Genomic DNA, 20,403 nt, shown 5'->3' with positions numbered 1-20,403 from the left:
TATTCAACGCCCGAGGACGTGCTCTCTCTTATATTTCCTCTCTTTTGCTTTTTCCACACACGGTTTCTTTGTCACTCTTTTAAAATTTTACTTCAAGAATCCTTCACAAGCTGCACTCCAAGTTTTCATCAGTTGAAGCTGAACAGAGATGCTGTATGACAGCTCACGACGATGAAACACTAAATAAGACAACTGATATCATGTGTACAAATACAGACACAGTACAGATCTTTGCTTGTACTTTGACATCCAGATACACTCTGATAGAAACACAACAACTCGGTTCTAAAACCTAGCAAGCTGCCTACATAGACAGCCGATTAAGACATCGTAGGAGTGTTCATGAAAGGAAAAACAGTAATGATACTGCACTGGAATTCAGTTTCTTGTGTTAATCAGGAGCACCTGAGTTTCTGCTATTTTCTACTTTAGACAGCTTATGAGGTTCCATTTTGGTTAGGATGCCTTAAAATGTAACTGCCTAGACAGTAGAGCGTGTGGCACCTCACGAGGGGTTGAAGCAGAGCCCAAAAGTTTAAACAGGAGAGTCTGCAGATCGAGTCTTAGCCTATTGATTTGTCTCTCTCCGCTTGTACATTTGTGTGGCTCTCACCTTTGTCTGATTAATTATATCCATCAAGAACATGTGCTCTGACAGGATATAATAGACGCTGATCTTGTTGCTAAAACGCGAGTGTCAAATACTTGTCATGCAAAACTAAATGTCTTGGTACATCATTGATTAAGGCCACAGCTGAGTCATAAGCTGCTGTCACCAGTCTGTCAGCATATTCATCCTAAGAAGAAAGATATTACTAGAGATCTAGACCAACACTAACCTGGAGAGTTCTTTCATTTTTGTTACCTCCCTTATTTATTTTTACTAAAATAAAATGGCTGTTGTTAATTTTGAAATTTAATCTGTATTATTTTTGTTTTATTTTTTATTTATGTTTTTAGCCATTTAACCCAGTAGCCCAAGACTGGTCGCCGACTAAGGCTAAGCTGTCGATAATAAAAACAATGATAATAATAGTAATAATAATAAATATTGTTGTTACTAGATTACTCAATTTGGGCTTATTTTATTTTTATTCTGCATTGGTATTTGTTTTATATACCACTAGTTATATTAAATATAAGCTCTATTTGAACTTATTTAATGTTTTATTATTATTATTCAAACATTTTTTTTTTTTAGTATTTTCATTTTATTTGGCAACTTTATTTGACACTGTTACATAATTTTAATGTTTATTTTTATTGTGTTTATTTATTTGGCAGTACAAATGTGCTCAAATGTGTTCACGCCAAGCCGGTGATGCACACTAAATTGAAAAATGTAAAATTAAAAGAGAGAGAAAGCCATCTACCTTGATCCCCCCCGTCACCCGTCGTGAGGAACCCTGTGACTGAATGACAAGTCGAGCGTGAAACGGCTGACTGCCCCCTTAAATCAGAGCTCTGGCCTCCTAGGAACTGATACACGCACATACACACACCACAGTGAGGGCCAACGACTCAACTGCTGAGTCTTCTTCCTCCCTCTCGATTGGTCTCGTCTCTGATCCATCCATCCTCGCTTTATTCTCAGTGTTTTGCAGCCCGCACAAGGACACAGAAGAGAGAGAACGAGCAGAGAGAGAGATTGAAGACGAGAGAAATGCCTGTAGGCTCAATCTGTTCTGTGGTGCGCTACACGCAGGCCATGGGGAGACCTCCACTCACTCCATCAAACTGTCAGACACACACACATTCAGACTGCAGAGAGAGAGGCTCTTTGCTCCCCTGGAGGCCAGTTCAAGTCAACATCCCATTTCCTTCCTTTCCTGCCTAATTTCTTCAACACCCTCACTTAAATTCCTACGGCCTAGTGCGCTGTGTGTGTGCATGCTATGTGTTTCTTATTGTGTGCAGTTTGTTTTGCGGCTGATATACACTGAGGATAAAAAATGGTGTAGAAACCATTTTTGCTCAGAAATTGCTAGTAAATTGCAAACAATTACAAATTAAATGACAAGAACATTGAATTAAATGTATAAATTTGGAAGTAGAAAAGCTTAAATAGTATTTTCTTGTAAAGCATACTCCAATAATTGTCATATTAACTTTTAATAACTTTCTCTTTTTTTAGCAGTATAGCGGGCTACATGCAGTGCATTTGGATTTTTGTAATTAGATTGCGACCCATTCACAAATAATGAGACTTGGTGTAAAAAATATATCCTTTTAAATTTATGGTTTTTAAAAAAAAAAATAGCAGCCGTGGTTGCCAGAAATTGAATGTGAAAACATTACATATTGCTGTCTATATACTAGGGCTGCCCTGTAATAGTCAACTAATTGTTAGTTGACCAGAAGAGGCTTTGGTCGACCAAAATTGTATTAGTCGATTAGTTGCAGAAAAAACTGCAGAACAGATCGGTGTGCTCACTTGGTCTTAAAATACTCCATGATTTTTGGTTCTACAGATAAGAGTAATACATCTTTCAAATCTGTATAAGACTTTACGTTTATTTCGGTGCACTCACAATAACAACAAAATGTGCTTTTGTAAAATAAAGAAAGCAAGCATGATGCTCTTTCTGCCGTCTCTGTGAACTCGAGTGCATGACTCCATCTATATCTTCGCCTTACAGACATTAAAATATATCTATAGAGAGTGAAATGTCTACTTTCGAATGAACCAATTCAAAATGGAAAAAAAAAATATTCTTAGATTATGTAATCTGTATGAATGCATACATGCGCATCACTACTGCGGAGAAGTCCTTGAGCGTGTCCTTGAAAAAAATAAACACATAAAATGCTTCTGCCTTATTCAGTGGCTGTATATGGTTTAATATTGTATTATATGTAATTTTACTTTCAAATACTATCAGGTGCATGATTTCTGCTAATAAAAACTATAAATTATCATATCATTTACAGTGAAAAACAGAAGGAAATTTTTTTTATTATTGCATCTATATAAAAATGTGGTTTCTTTTTTTTTTTTTTTTATTATTAATGAACGTTAGGAAGTTTTCTGTTACTTTGTTGTTTTAGTGTCATGTGAGTTACCCTGACAGTGTTTTGTCTTTGTGTGTGTATGACTCTGTCCTCCATCTATACCTGTATACATGTTCATTGCTTACAATAAGCTCAAAACAATAAACACTGTACCAAAATGTAAAAGTAAAAAGCAAATTTTGGTAGGAATTTGTCAATTTCACAACCAATTTTGGATAGATGTTGTAAGTATATAGTATGGCAGCCCTTGAATTGCAGAGACACGTTCATGTGGCCAAGTGTGAGTGGGAAGTGCATATCCAAACTGATAGCAGATAATCGATCAAGACACATGAAGTGACTAAGTGTAAATAGGCCCTAAGTGCTGTAAAAAGTCCCTAACTCTCCTTTGAGATTCCCTGTCAAATCACACACAGCCAAATGCTGTAAGATGTCTCGAATGCAGCTGAGAGCCACAGAGGCGCTGTTTGGCTCCACTGTAGGCATTAGTCAGTGATTAATACCAAACGATTCCAGTGTTTAGCAGATAGCATGAAGAACTGTGTTAAACATCTGTAATGTTACTTCTTAAAGTGAAATAAGGAATAAATTGGTGGTGGTATTCCTATGATTCAAATGACCAGAATCAATTATTCCACTTATACTATGGTCACCACACCTCAAGACATAGTTTCTCAGGTTTTTCTTCTTAAAATGCTCTTGTGTGCAGGATTAAAATCTTATCTCGAGAATCTTATTCTCATAGACTCATTAAAGAATCCCATTATGGCAAATGTCTATTGACGTATTATGTAAAATGACTTAAGGTCTTTGTAAACTATCTCATCACTTTGACAGCTCAAAGACACATCTGTGATTAACACAAGAGCCTTAAAGTTTGAAATATAATTATTTATCAATTTTCCTGATGCAGTAAATGGCTGAACACTTCACCACCTGTTTAGAGATCGTCTAGCTGTGTGGCTTGGACATTTTCCAGTTCATGTTTAGTTAAGTTATGCTTAAATGCTGCTGTTCAAGCGCGCATTTAATGAACATTGTTTGAAGCATTAGACAAAAAAAAAAAAAACTGCCTTTTCACCCGGTTTTGTTAATCATTCCTGACTTGTGTGGGCATATCTATGTAAAACAAGAAAAGCTACAAAGTATTTTTCTTTTATTATTATTAATAATATTATATTACTAGTATTGGTAATGAAGTCACTTTTGCTAAAAAAATCAGAAATAATTTGCATTTAAAAAAAACATTTGTTTTCTGTTATTATAATATTTCAGAATATTACTGTTTTAACAGTATTTAAGAATTACTTTAGTTGTATCTCTTTTTGCACTTCAGGCTTGCTGTGAAAAACTCCCACTAAATTATATATTTTTTATTATATTATATTATATTATATTAATATTATATTATATTATATTAAAGTATTAAAGTGTTAATGAAGTAACAGCTGCTAAAAAACTTATATAATTTGCATTTAAAAAAATACATTTAAATAAAAACATTTGTTTTCTGTTAGAATAATATTTCAGAATATAACAGTTTTTACTGTTTTTTGATCAAATAAATGCAGCCTTCTTTGAAAAACAAAAAAGTTAGTGATTCCAAACATTTGACTTGTATATTATATTGTATTATTATATTATTTCAAGTTACACTGAGATTTAATTTATGATTTTTTCATCTGTTGTCTGTGACCCTTTAACAGACTGTCAGTTCTGAAGTCTTTCTTGTATCGTCTCTCCTCTCTCTGCATCCCTCCCACATCAACTCTTCTTTTCCTATATGCATTGTTATCTCTCTCTCACTTTCTATTTCTACCTTTAGCCCCCTGATCAGATCAATAGTTCTTAATCCATCTTCTCTTTGGTCCAGTCACTTCCCATGATGCCCGAAGGCAAAGTCACATGTCGAACTGCTGCATAAATTTGATGCCTTGATCATATCAAAGGGTGGGCGGCTGCTTTTGATCCATCATTTATACTGAGGTCAAGGAGAGCTAGTGTCTTCTCATCTCTGAAAGTTGACGCTCCAGCAACATGACTGAAATATTATGTAGGCAAAGTTCTGTGAAAACCCTTTGTTGACCTTGAGTTGGGATGTTTATGTATTTATAGACAAAAATGGTTTGATTATTTTTCTTTCCTTTGCCATTGTAAGCAGCCATTTTTGTTTCTAACATGCTTTTGTGTAAAAGAGACTTCAGGAACTGTTTGCCCTTCCGTTGCTTGGGTGAGATGTTTAGCATTTGCACGGACTTCACTTTGTATATAAATTGTGGAGACGGTGGAGCCAAAGCTTGTTTTTGAGAGGAGGACCATTTTGAATGTCCTGGTGATGTCACAGCGTGATGAAGTTAGATCTCATGAATATTAATTAGGTTATGCTCAAATATTTTAATATTTAATCGACTAAAAACACATATCTTCAATCTTTATTTGACCCTTTATTTAACTCTAGCACTCTCTATTCTAATTATATTCTTTAAAAAACAAAACTTGTCCCTTTTAGACTTGCACTCTTTTCATTAAAAAAAAAAAACTAACACTAGCTTTTTCTAATCTTTTTGTATACTATCAGTATGCTATTTTCTTTTATTGGATTTTGTGTATAATAAATAAAATCTGTCTGTTTTCTTTTTATTTATTATATAATTAAAAAAACTTACTATGTTAACTGTGTTAAACGTAATTTTAAAGCATTTTAAAGCTTTCTTTGCAAATACAAAATCGATTTATATTATATTATATTATATTATATTATATTATATTATATTATATTATATTATATTATATTATATTATATTATATTATATTATATTATATTATATTATATTATATTATATTATAACCAACAAAGGTTGGTAATAATTTAGAATTTTTAATGTTTCTGAACTAAGGATTCTTATGCTCAACAAGACTGCATTATTTGATAAAAAATAAATTGAAAACAGGATGATGAATGTTTAGCTCAGGAATATTAATTAGATTATGCTGAAATATTTGCTAACACTTGAATAAGGTTTCATTTGTTAACATTAGTTAATGCATTAGTTAACTGCTGTATGAACAATATACTTTTATTATATTATTTTAATGATATTCTATTAATATTAGTTAATGCATTAGTTAACATGAACTATGTGCAATATATTTTCAAAACATTTATTTTAACGTTGTTTAAAAATACAATTGTTCATTGTTTGTTCATGTTAGCTCTGTATTTAATGTAAAAATGTATGTATTTTATGTAATGTATTTAATTATTTTTTTTAATTAACATTGATTAATAAAAGTTGTGGAATATTAAAATAATTCATATTAACTAATGCTAAAAAATTAAACCTGATTGTAAAGTGTTACCAAATATTTGAATGTAATTTTATGTTTCAAATTCAAATTTTTCATATTCAAACTTTTCAAATTCAAATTTTCAAATATAGTTTTAATAAATAGATTTGGTCTGTAGTAAACAATTTGTCCCAAACTATTTAATAAGGTGGTTGGGTAAGAATCATTCTAGGCCAAAAGTCATGTAATTGATGCCTGTGAGCATCGGCCTTCTGTTGTTTGTCATGCTAGTTGGAGTTACACTACCACGATCTACACTCGGTCTCTTGAGACTGTCTGAAGCGACTCGAATTTCCCGCTGGGCCGCTGAGAGGGAGAGTCGTCTAAAGTGAACACTAACAGATACAGCCTTGTGTTCAATTATTTAAAGTCTGTAGTGTTGTATTCACAGACTCACTCGCTGCTACAGTGGATTGTTTGTGCTAAGTGTACATTTGAATTCCTAGAATTGAACTATGACCTGCACCTCCATTTGACCTTCCTGGAAGAAGTTATCCTCTGTGATTATGGGCCCTATAATACACCCGGCGCAATACGACGCAAGGCACAGCGCAAGTGTGTTTGCTAGTTTCAGTCCGGCGGCGTTCGCATTTTCCTGTCAAGCGCCACGTCGTTTAATTAGCAAATGCATTAGCATTCATTTGTGTGCCCATGGGTGTGCTGGTCTAAAAAAGAGGTGCGTTCAGGCGCAGTGCTGGCGCAATGATATTTTAAGGAGCTGAAAATAGACTGTGCCATAGACCAACTCAAACCTGGTCTAAAGTCTGGCGCAATGTTTTTTCTTTGTTATTTAAAGAGTTTACGCACTGCTTATTAATCACAGGGATGCACACCAGCACACAAACATGCCAAATATTAAAAATTAAAGGATTGCAATTAGAGATGTCCCGATCAGGTTTTTTTGCCCTCGAGTCCGAGTCATTTGATTTTGAGTATCTGCGGATACCAAGTCCCGATCCGATACTTCTATAACACAAGCAAAAAAACTGATCCAGGATGTTCAATAAATTACATTTTGAAATATATTCAAATATAAAACAGCTATTTTAAATAGGCTAGTAAAAATATTTCAAAATTGTACTGTTTTGCTGTACTTTGGATCAAATAAATACAGGCTTGGTGAACAGAAAAGACTTCTTTAAAAAAAAAAAAAAATATTTAACAAGCTTACTGTTCAAAAACGTCTGACAACTTTAATTTTTCTCTTATTTTCTAGCTTTTAATTGATTTAGAAATCTATAAATGCTGGACAATAACAAATACTAATGATTTGTTTATATACTACAAACACTGTTTATCACATGATAAGGCAGAATAGTTTCTATACTGTAATAAATGTCAATTAGCATTGCATTGTTCATATACTTTATTTATCACCTGCTGGAGATGACTTGGAAAAACAATTTATTGTGATCATATATTAACGTCTTCGTGTTTGCATAAGTTTCTGTTTTCCTGTGAGCACCACAGCGATAGCTGGACGCTTTTGTCCATATTAGGATTTTCCTGATATGACTATCACGCTCCGGCTTCGAGTATGAATGAAACACACACTGCATGAGAGTTTAGCGCTCCGTGATGTTCATCTCGCTGTATTCTGGGTCCGAATGAAATATCAGGTCATGCGCAGACTATCCTGTCTCTTTGAGTTTGAATCTATGTATATATTTATTCACACCAGCTCTTGAAAACAAAGTGATGTCATGCCGCACGCTTTGCTGTTTCTGTGTGGAGTCAAAAGGGTCTAACTCTGTGCCACCGCATAACTAAAGATGTGTTAAAAAATAATGAGAATATATATATATCCGAGTCCTGATCGGGAGGTAACGTCCGATTCCGATCTAGTCTGAAGCCACGTGATCGGCTCGATTTCCGATCACTTGATCAGATCTGGACATCCCTAATTGCAATGCATAATAATTTTTCGTAGGCTAATTAAATATATATATAAATGCCTAGATGTCATAATGGATTGTCATTGCATGAATTAGAATCTATTTGCTCGCACACGAGCAGCTCCATTTAATCTCGGAGACGCGTTCTGTCTTTGCGCTTGCCAAATTTCGCTGTGTAAATAGCAAATCCGTCATGGCACGAGTGCAACTGGCTCTTAAAGGGAATGGAAGATGAGACTCTGATTGGATTATTGCACGTTACGCTCAAAAAAACATCCATTACTCATTAAGAGAATAGGGACAACCCGTTTAGACTATGTCATCGTTAAAAAAGCAAAAGTGGATTTGGACATGCCCTGAGTGCACCTGCGCCATGCGCTTTACACTTTGCATTAAGATCGTTAAAATAGCGCCCTATATGTTATGAAGAAACAGTCTACATGATTGAGAGCTGAGCTTGTGCAAGATGTTCTGACAAAAAAATTAAAATTGTGACATCACTCATTTTTATTATTGTATTAAAATGTTTTTTATTAGTTTGAATAAATGTACGTGTAAAAAAAGAAAAATAAAAGAAAAAGAAAATATATATATATATATATATATATATATATATATATATATATATATATTTTTTTTTTTTTTTTTTTTTTTTTTTTTATATATATATTACAATTTTAATATTGATTTTATTTTAGATTGCCTTTTTTTGTTGTTTTTTTGTTTTTTCATGCTTTTGCCATTATTTTTTCTTCCATTTAATTATTTCATATTTAACAACATGTACTATCGGTTAACTTAATGTTTTCTTAACCTATTTCAGTTAGTGGCCAAAGCTCTACTGTATGTTTTGTTTATATTTTTAGAGTTTGCGACATCTGATATACAGTATGTGACCCTGGACCACAAAATCAGTCAAAGGGTAATTGTTTTTAAACCGATTTGTACATATCATCTGAAAGCTGAATAAAAATGTTTTCATTGATGTATGATTTGTCAGGATTGGACAACATTTGAAAATCTGGAATCTGAGGGTGCAAAAAAAAAAACGTTTTAATTGAGAAAATCTCTTTTAAATTTGTCCAAATAAAGTTCTTGGCAATGCATATTAGAAATAAAAAAATAAGTATTGACATATTTACAGTAGAAAATGTACAAAATATTTTTATGGATCATGATCTTTACTTAATATCCTATTGTTTTTTTGTTTTTGTTTTTTGGCATAAAAGAATAATTTGAGATAATTTTGACCCATACAAAGTATTGTTGGCTATTAAGACTGCATTTGTGTTCTAGGGTCATATCTATATATTTAAGATTAATTTCAATGACTGAAAATATCTCTGATAGTTTTAGTTGACGATTACAACACTTCATGGACATCAATATAAACTTGAGATATTTTTCACTCTCCACATGTTAAAATATTCTCAACTTTGGATGATGATATTCCCTGACTAAACATTTTTAAGACAGATGATTACATTCAGTGTGCTGGATGTTCTTTGCTCTGTAAAACGGATCATGATACGCTCGTTATTATGTCCGATCCGCAGTAGACGGGGCCTGGTTATTATTGCACGTGCTGACAGCCCCCGATGATGTCACTGTTGTTCTGTTGCCATGAGGCTGACAGCCATATGTTTTCTCGGAAGGTGCTGAGATCTGGTTTTGCATATTTTTTGGTCTCTCTGGCATCCTGTACTGCTGGAATCAGTATTCATCCAGACGTCCCCAGGCAGACGCTGATGTTGAGCCAGCATGGCTGTCGTCAGGCGAGTTTCTCACTGCCCCTCCAAGGCCAATTCATTCCCAATCTCCTCAGCATGTGACAAGTGCAACTGTGTTATTGATTTGGGCAGTCGGTTTTAATGTGCTCCGGGATGCGCAACGCTTATTGTCTCCCCCTCCCCCTTGGTGTGCGTGTCTATTAAAATGCTGCCAGGAAAATATTCTGAAATATTAGTCAGTTCCCCGCATGTCTTCTCCCATTCCCATTTCAGCTGAAATATATAAACCCATTGGCAGGCCAAGACCCAAGCCACGGGGTCCAGAGCGAGACTCGCTGTGAATAAATCACACTCGCTCACTCTCTCTCACACACACGGGAAGTCGTGGCCTAATGGTTAGAGAGTCGGACTCCCAATCGAAAGGTTGTGAGTTCGAGTCCCGGGCCGGCAGGAATTGTAGGTGGGGGGAGTGCATGTACAGTTCTCTCTCCACCTTCAATACCATGACTTAGGTGCCCTTGAGCAAGGCATTGAACCCCCAACTGCTCCCCGGGCGCCGCGGCATAAATGGCTGCCCACTGCTCCGGGTGTGTGTTCACAGTGTGTGTGTGTGTTCACTGCTCTGTGTGTGTGCACTTCGGATGGGTTAAATGCAGAGCACAAATTCTGAGTATGGGTCACCATGTCACGTCACTTTCACACACACACACACACATGCGAACGTGCCGCGGTGTTCACGAGGGAGTCTGTAAATAAAGCGCACTCACCAAATGTGAAGAAGGCTGTTTAAATGTTAAAACCGTCTTCACGGGAGATGACAGGAGAAGCTGTAATGAACAATGTAAACATAACACCACATTTTATTGTATCGTTCACCGTGTCCATCTCTCATGTTTTTCTACTATGCCTCTTTCTGCTGTGCAGTTTTTAATTTCTGTCGTCCTTTCCGCAGGTATGTCCGATTTATAGAGCTATGTTTTGTGTAGTTTAGTTTTAGTTGCAGCAAGCGTACTTTCATATATACAGTAGGTTTTAATTAGAGTGCTAAAATTCATGTATGGTACTTAATACTACATACTGTGGTAGTTCAGTAGGCTAAATTTATTTGATAAAATATTGTGAAATATTATTTTGATGTAAAATGTATCTGAAGTATATCTATTTTAATATACTTCAAAATCTAATTTATTCCTGTGATGCAAAGCTGAATTTTCAGCATCATTCCTCCAGTGTTCAGTGTCAAATGATCCTTCAGAAATCATTCTAATATGCTGATTTATTATCAGTGCATCAGTGCTGGAAACTGTAGTGCTGCTTAATATTTTTTGAACGTGTGATACTTTTTTTCAGGACTATTTGATTAATTAAAAAAAAGTAAAAGGTTAAAAAGAAGAGCATTTATTTAAAATATAAATATTTTTAACAATATGCACTACAATTCAAAAATTTGGGGTCAGTCATTTTTTGATTTAAAAAAAAAATAGAAAAACTTTTTTCAGCAAGGATGTGTTAAATTAAGAAGTGATAGCAACGATTTATATTGTTAGAACAAATATTTTGAATAAATGCTGTTCTTTTGAACTTTTTAAAGAATTCTGAAAAAATATTTGGTAGCACAACAGTTTCCAACATTGATAATTCTAATAATAAATCTAAATTCTAAATTCTAAATAATAAATGAAGGATCATGTGACACTTTATATTGGGGTAATGGCTGATGGCTAACGTAAATTCAGCTTTGCGTTATAGAAATAAATTATATTTTAAAGGATAATAAAATAGAAACCATTTTTTTAGATTGTAATAAAATTTTCCAAGATTACAGTTTTTTCTTCCTTTTTTTTCTTTTATTTATTAATTTTTTTTATCAAATGCAGCCTTGATGAGCGTAAGAGACTTCTTCAAAAAATATTACAAGTCTTTCTGATCCCAAACTTTTGACATGTAGTGTATGTGTAGCTATATATGTACAGTATATATACTGTATAAATATATATATAGAGAGAGAGTGTAGATATACACACACTATTACTATTATTTTTATTTTTTTAAATCAACAGTTCAATTAAATCACTATATATAATTTTTACAGTGAAATCATCGTAAAATTATGGGCCTTTCTCTCTCTAAACATGGTTTTGTTTCTCAGAATTATTTTTATACTCTGTTCTGAATGATTTCGCTCCATGTCTTCCTGTTTGTCTCCTGTTCCTCTCCTCCTTTTTCTGTTCCAGCCCTCTTTTAGGTTCGTTTGGGCCTCTTTTTGCCACACAGGATGTAGGTGTGCCCATGTCTTGTGCGTTCAAAGTTTATATATATATTCACAACCACACACTTATACACTCAAATGCACACCATCTTATATCTTGCAGACTAGTAATCATTAGATTCAGGGTGGAATGTTAGCCGCAATGGCCGTTATGCCAGATACAGTCAAACACAGCTTTTGTTACTTACTGGAGCAGAGAAATGTAACCACGAGTTTCAGAGCTGTTGACTTTGAACTGTTTGACATCCACATCGCCCAACAAGAAAATCCCACCTGAATAAGAACATGATTGACAGTTGGCTAAGCCACTTTGTTTGTGCTAATGCCGTGGACCCAAGAGTGGATGACTTGTGACAAGTAGAGCTGAGCAGTTAGGATTTGTTTAGCCAGTGCTGCACAGAACGGTCTCAATGAATGGGTGCCTCTAATCCACAGCATAGACTCGCACAAAACGACATGAAACATCTATACACACAAAGGCACGCTGCTGAACTGTGTTGAATTTCCATTGAGTGAATGAATTTAAGAGCACTCAGAGTTTTCCTGTCCCTGGCTGCATCTTTATTTCCGTGTGAGCTATAGGAAAGTGTCTGCGGTGAAACCCTGTGTGGGAGGTTGTACGGTTAAGTGTAGCCTCTGCATACACACACACACACGCACAAACAAATCAAGCCACAAGAAAGCTGCTTGTTTGAGCAGGACCGGTTGTTAATAGTGGAGACTGAGAAACAGGTTAACTTGTCTGTTCTGTTGATGGTTTTATTGTTTCTAACATATTCAAAACAGATAATGGGCATCAACGGCCAAAGACAGGGATGTTCTTGCCTCTTCTCTGTTATCCCTGTCCTTTTTGGTTTGCTTGGTTTAAATAACAAGATAGAGAGAAGTCAGACAGATGATAATTTATTCATTCATCCAACCCTTGTTCTTTATTCGGTAACATTTTCCAACACTTTACTCATTTGTTAATGCACTAACTAACATTAATCATGAGCAATACAGTACATTTAATAGTCTTTGTGAATGTAATACTTTTATACTACTTTAGGTCATGTTAGTGCAGGTGCATTGGATAATATTAACAAATGCAATTTTTAATTTGATTACTTTATTAGCAAATTTTAATTAACTTTATTTTAACCAAGTTTGATGCTTTAGAAGTTCTTTTAATTGACAGCTCATGTTAACAAATATAGTTAACCAATGGAAACTCCTTGCAAACTGTTGCTATTAATATATATTTAAAAAAATATATTTTAGTAACATAGTACCTTCTTAAGATGCAGTTAGATTTACGAATTTCACAGGTTCAATCCAGTCATTTTATTATAAATATTATAAATTCTTATTTTGAAAGTGACTTACGTTTCTTGTATTGCGACAATGGATAGAGTTGGAAAGTCTTGTTCAACTGTAGTAGACTACACTCGTGAATATCTCTCGTTAATAAATACATGCAAACTCGGATGTAAACAAGCAATCATATTCTAAGTGGAGGCTAAAAAAGGTTAGGAAAAAACACAAACTTCAGTTCCTCATGAAGAAAACAAAAGTGAGTGGCTGTGATCAGTCCTTTAAGTGCAAATGGCTTGTAATTGCTCATTTGCATATGCATAATTGCAGTCCATTTATGCCGTGAGACCCGAAATGTCCTCCACGACTCGTTCAAATGAAAGGCTAGAAGCGAAAGAGTGTGCAATAAAGGCCCGGCATGAAACATTTATGGAGGGATACGGCACTCCAGCGCCTGCTAAGAGTTGTAGAGGGTATTTTGTAACATGGAGAGAGGGAGGCAATGTATCCTCATTAGATTTTTTTTACATGTTTTAAAGTTGAATGCAAGGCTGTTTTTTCTTTGCAACTTTCAAGACTCTTTAAATGCACTTTTTTTAGTTTTTTGCCTCTCTGAAGAATATAGTACAAAGCAAGAGGAAATTATTATTTTTTTATTATTATTTTCTACTCTGCAAACATAAACATGTTAATTTATGTGTGTTAAGTATTATGCACAATAATTTTCACAAAGCAATCTATAAAACATCAGCTGTAACACATACAGTTTTTGGTTCAGCACCAGCTGGCTGTCACAAAGCTTGCGGATATTTTTACCCCCAGTAATTTGTCAGCATCTCATCCATATACGAATAATTTCCCCTTAACTTTCTATCTATTATGATCCGTCAAGCCGCTCAAGTCTTAAACCCGCTCCTGAAAACCGAAGGAAAAGTTGGATTTCATGGTGTCTCAGTTTTGAACCATGGCAGCCTCTTTCAAATGTATCACTTTATCCCCTTCATCACCTCCATTTTTGTTGAAAGGTGTCACCGAAAGAAGGAAAAAAAGAGGAGCCGTAAAAATCATACCTGAACCGATAATGAGGTCAGAGAATGAATGAATAATTCTCTCATATCTTTCTTCTCACTATCTCCTTACAGTGTGACAGCGAGAGTGACATCGATGACAAGGTAAGACTTCTTTTCATGAGTGTTTGTGTGTTTACCTAACCCGCCGCGGAGTGAGTAAGAGTGATTTTGGAGTTTATAGTATAAAAAGCCTGTCTGCATGTGTGTTTGAGTTTGTGTATGTGTGTACAGTAGATGACAGAAAACGGCTGCCGGTCTTGTGATTGTTGTTTATTTGCATATTAAAGCGAAGCAAACAAAGGCAAACGCAGTGATAGAGAGAAAGTACACTTATTGCGGAAGTGTTTTAAGCTTTCTGTGAGGTGTCATTGTGTTTGGCGTGTCAATTCAACCACTTTGAAGTTGTTTGAACTTGAAAAGTAGACACCTGTGTTGATGTTTGTGCTAGTTAACTCTAGGCAGGAAGTACTATTGTGAACTTCACTTAAAGTGGCAAGCGCCTTGTAAATGTGAAGAAAAAGTGTCTTTGATTAGCTGAAGTAACTGTAAATCTTATTTATGTTAGCATTAGCATAGTACAGCATAGTGTTTTCCTTGTCCTGTCTCTGAAAGGTCCATTTCTTGACCTTCTGACACCTATTATGGTGACGAGACTAGTTGCAGAATTATCGATTAAAAATGAGCTACCAGGATGAAATTCACTATCAAGCGTGTGAGATTCTAGAGCATCCTGTGCCTCTTGTATTTTAGGATGTAGATATTACCCACTGAGACACACTGTTGCCTTATATTGCTACTTTATCTCTTGCTCCACTTCTGCTTTGCCCACTATTTCACTTCTGTTAAACTATATATATATATATATATATATATATATATATATATATATATATATATATATATATATATGTATATATATATATATACACACACGTCTCCTCTGTTCACAACAGCCCAACCAGATCGGATCTCCACAATTGCTTTAATACTTTTATTTTAACAGTTGGGGGCTCGTCCGGGATGTACCAAAGCAGATGTTTCTGTGGAAAAAGTGTATAGAATTTGCATGACCGTTTTGATGTGCGAGTAAAATGTTGTCTCTGGTTTATAATTTGATTTGTTATCTCGTCAGTGGACGTTAAATGACACAAATGGTCTTATCTAAACTTGCAGGTTCTCTTTATTAATATGATGTGTATATATATAGCATCCATGCCAAGCTACTCACAAGGTGTTACATTTGCATATTCTTTGCAATATAAACAACAGCTACAGCCATACAGTGATGGATAGATAGGCCTCAGATTATACCATTATGTCTAATTTGTTATTCAAATATGCTCTGGTCACGAATGCTTTCGAGATTTGGTTAGCGGTTTGTAGGTTGCCAGATCTTTTCCGGTGGAATGTTTTTCCCGGCACCTTTAGCGCTTGTTTATCTTTTTTTTATATATTGATAACCCTGTAATGTCTGTCACCCATATAAACAGCATGTAGCTCCAGTGGAAGTGTAACACGTGTTAATTCCCCTGCAGTTAAGCAATTACTCCCTGCTAAATGAATGTGATAGCATAACTAATCTCCTGTAAGCCAAGCTCCCAGTTTACTGGAAAATGTCTCCGGCGCGCTCTATAAATAATACATTGATAGCAAGCAGCAATTTGCATTAACCGCAGCTCACGCTAGTCAATAGGCTTTTATCTCTCTCCTCATTGAGGCAGATGGTAAGAGAAAACCTCTTTGGATTTGACACGATGAAGAGAGGAACTGCTATTCTTTTAACACTAGTATGCTTTAGAGAAAAGAGAATCGGGGTATTCCACATTTATTTTAGGGCCCTTTACGTTCTTTGTTTCTCTGTGGGTCTCGTTCTCTCAATCATGTTGTGTTCTAGATGACGATAATGTGGATGCATTTTATTGGACACGAGTTATGTGTTTGATTAAGTGCATTCAAACTGATCATAACAGATCTAGGGCAAAAAAGGTAGAAGGAAAATGTGGCCAGGTTTGAGGCATGCAACATACATTTTTATTTTAGTAATTCTGTGTTGAGCCTAGTGCAAGTTCTGGCCATTATTAAAACCTTTTTTTTTAGGCATTGCACCGTGGTAATATCATTATTATTATTATTATTTTGATAATCATAGAGATGCTAATGCTATTCTAATCTTTAGAGTACCGAAAGGTTGTAATATATACATTTCTGTTCAAAAGAAATGAATACTTTGATTTAGCAAGAACACATTAAATTGAACAAAAGTTTATATATATATATATATATATATATATATATATATATATATATATATTATAAATGCTGCTCATTTTGAATTTTCTGTTCATCCAGAAATTCAAAGCATCATGGTTTCCACACAAACACACAAAAAAATCCTATTTAAATGATTTCTGATGGATTGTGACGTTAAAAACTGGGATAATATCTGTTGTAAATTCACCTTTGCATCACAGGAATAAATTACATTTAAAATATTCTAAAAATATTTTTCAGACAACATTATTTCATTAAAATAAAAATTAATAACAAGCAAACTTTTTGACAGTAATATATTTGCATTATTTATGTAGTGTTTACTACATAGTGTAGGATTTTACTTGCTCTTTGTTTTGAAGGTCAATTTTGGATTCTTTTCCCATGTTGTAATGTATAATAAAGCTTAATAGTACCCAATCCTAGATGAATATATATGTAGCACATGAAGGGTTATCCTGTCTGTTTTAAATGCAGAAGCAGACTTTTCCTTTGCATTCGTGAAAACATATGGAAGCAATTGCAGCGCTCAGAATCAGAGAGTTTGTGTTCCTTCAGAAGAAAGCATCAGATTAGGATGTCTTGTCTCTTCTACTGGAGCCAATAGCTGTAAGTGAAGGCATTGAGAGAATGACCCCTGGTTGTTGTGGTGTTTGTGTCCAGGTGCACAGGTGATATGTGTCATATGTGTTTTCCTATGAAGCATAAAGCACAAGCATGATAACACGTTTACCACTTCAAATATCACTCTGTCATAATCGCTTTGCATAAAGAGAAGAATAAACACTGTTATTTCTAATTGTATACATTTAAATCTAATCCACACCATTAATCTTTCCCTCCTGTTGAATAGTAACAGGTGTCTTCCCCTGAACAATAGCTCCTTTGAACAGTTGCAAAAAGAACGTGAACATTCTCTCTCATGGCATTTTTACACATTACTACATTATAAAACAGCCCGCAGGTGCGCTGGAGGGGCATAATCAGTTGGGCTGATTTGAATAAAATTGCTTCATGTGTAGATCGAGTCCACTTATTAACAAAGACATCACGACTTGTTCAAAGAAAACAGCTCACGCGGTGCATGACAGATGATGCCACCTGAGGGTTAGAGCCATCGCTGAAATTACACACGCAGTTGCGGCCAAGAGTTTTAGAACTAGCTGGAGATAGAGGATGCATTTTATATTTGTATTCATATATATATATATATATATATATATATATATATATACATATATATATATACATATACATACATTTTATTATTGGCTGACCGCTGGTTTTGTGGGTGCTTCTCAAAGAAATATATATAAAATTTAGTCTGACTCCATTCTGGTATGTCACGTCTACTTTTCGTGGTCCAGTTAGTTCCAGATGCTCTGTATTTTTCTCATTGATTGTCCTGTTTAACATTACACGAGTTGAATTGCTTGTAAACAGCAGGTCATGTTGACTTCAAGTATATTCTCTGGAAAGTGGGAAGTTGATTCTAACGGTTTAGATTAAATTTGGATTAGATCAGTTTCATTGGTTTGAATTGGATTGGTTTTATTCATCGCTCACAATTTTTGACAAAAATTACAGTGAAGACATTACTAAAAAAATGTAATATATTACAGATAAATGCTGTTCTTTTAACCATTCTATTAATTAAAGAAACTTGTTTTCAGCATTTCTTGAGCACCTACTGAGCATATTAGAATGATTTCTTGACTGGACTGGAAATTTAGCTTCAGCGTTACAGTAATAAATAACATTTTGAATTATTTTGATATTACACAATATTGTAGTGAAATATCAAAACTGTGTTTTGATCAAATAAATGCAGCCTTGGTGAGCATAAGAGAGTTCTTTCAGTACAAAAAAACAAGAAACTTATGAATGATAGTGTAGATGTTTTACACGTTGCATTGGTATTTGATACAAATGCTTCTGGTTCATAGATTGTGCATCACAAAAGGCATAGGCTACCTGTGTATGAATCTGGATTGGCATTGGAATCAAAACATGATCCATTCAGTCCGGTGGTTGCATTGTCACAGATTTCCACAGTTGCATGACTTGGGGACAGAGCTGTCAGTTGTGATTCTATCTCACCTGACAGGTGAACACTGAAAACTGTCTATTTTGTTGGGCAGCTTAAAGAGATTTCTGTTTTTTCATTCCTCTCTGTCCATTACATCCGTGTGACAGCATGTCACATAACACACCCAGCCATTGCAGCCACTTCAGGTAAATACAGACATTTTCCCCTTTAACTGAAGAGCTTAGAGCTGACGAGCATTGCTGTCTTTGTTGACACCCTAACCCTTCTCCATCTCTCAATTCAAGCTATTTGTCTTGTCAAATATCATGTTGTTCAGTATGACATTGGCTTGGCTTTTATCTTTGTGGTTACCCCAATTTGACGGGTTATCACTGTTTAAGACCCACCTGTTTTTATGAACTCTTTACCTAGACTCTTGCATGGAAATGTCATGCTAGCATGCTTTTGATATCTGAATGTTATCGTATATCATTGAATACCTAATGACATGGCCCCTGTAATCTATAACCTACAAAAATAATACTACCATTTCAATGACAATAGTTTGAATGCTGTTTACTCAACACTCTCAAATGTAACACAACTCACACATTAGCAAAAAGCAAGCTGACATGTATGCTTTTTGCTAAAGTGTGAGTTGTGTTGCTAACGTATGTTAGCATGCTAAATTTGAACATGCTTGATAAACAGCAGTCAAACTTTTGTCATTTATATGCCCCACATGCTTTCAGACTAGTCTGCACTCATACCTGATGTATATATATCTGCACCTCTGCAACCCTCTTTTTCTCTCTGACAAATGGCTTCTGTGCCCTTTTTTAGCAGTGTTTTCCTCCTTTGCTCCTCTCTGCATCATTTTGACGATCTGAGGAAACTAATGATGTGTAATGTACCCTCTACCCCTAGACCCTTCTTAGCTGTCTTTTCTCTCTCTCCTCTCGTTCTCCTTTTTTCATATTCAGTCATAAACAGGCCACCCACAGGCTTGCTGACAGGCCTCTAATAGTTTTTTTATGGAGGTGAAGATGGAGCGGCTTAATGTTTCGACACAAGCAATCATCGCTCCTCATCTCTTTAATGAAATTAGATTAAGTGCACCTGGGGAAGGGCTGAGGAGAGGGAGGCCGAATGCCGGTTAGGACGCTAGCTTTCATTTAAAACCAATTTGCCTGCAATATTCCACCATCAGCCTGGGATTCAGCATGCAGTCGTAACGTAGGGTGAATGAGATCACACTGGCACAGACGGGTTTAATTCTCTTCCCCGCGGGCGGCGTGAAATTATAACTGACACATTCGACACACACTTTAATATGGAGATGCCATTTTTCTTCTGTCCAGCATGGCTTTCATTCTCTATCTTCTCTAGCTGTCTTCGCTATCTTCACCTCACATCTTTCCCTCGCGTTCCTATAATTTCTCTCTCTGTTTTTCTTATTCTGTTTCTCCATCTTTCTCTTAATGGC

General features: G+C 35.1%; 1 protein-coding gene across 11 annotated transcripts in view; it reads left to right on the top strand.

The window, feature by feature from the left end:
- LOC132141605 (autism susceptibility gene 2 protein homolog) overlaps window positions 1–20,403 on the top strand; it is a 261,214-nt gene that overhangs the window by 150,311 nt on the left and 90,500 nt on the right. For all 11 annotated transcript variants that reach the window (XM_059551281.1, XM_059551283.1, XM_059551282.1 and 8 more), the window contains one exon: window positions 14,690–14,719. In XM_059551281.1, the coding sequence (XP_059407264.1) occupies window positions 14,690–14,719 (30 nt within the window). The remainder of the gene's footprint in view (window positions 1–14,689; window positions 14,720–20,403) is intronic.

The sequence above is a fragment of the Carassius carassius genome, chromosome 5 (assembly GCF_963082965.1).
Source record: "Carassius carassius chromosome 5, fCarCar2.1, whole genome shotgun sequence".
Lineage (NCBI taxonomy): Eukaryota > Metazoa > Chordata > Actinopteri > Cypriniformes > Cyprinidae > Carassius > Carassius carassius.
The sequence above is the reverse complement of the archived record's forward strand: the minus strand, read 5'-3'. Positions and strand labels throughout refer to the sequence as shown.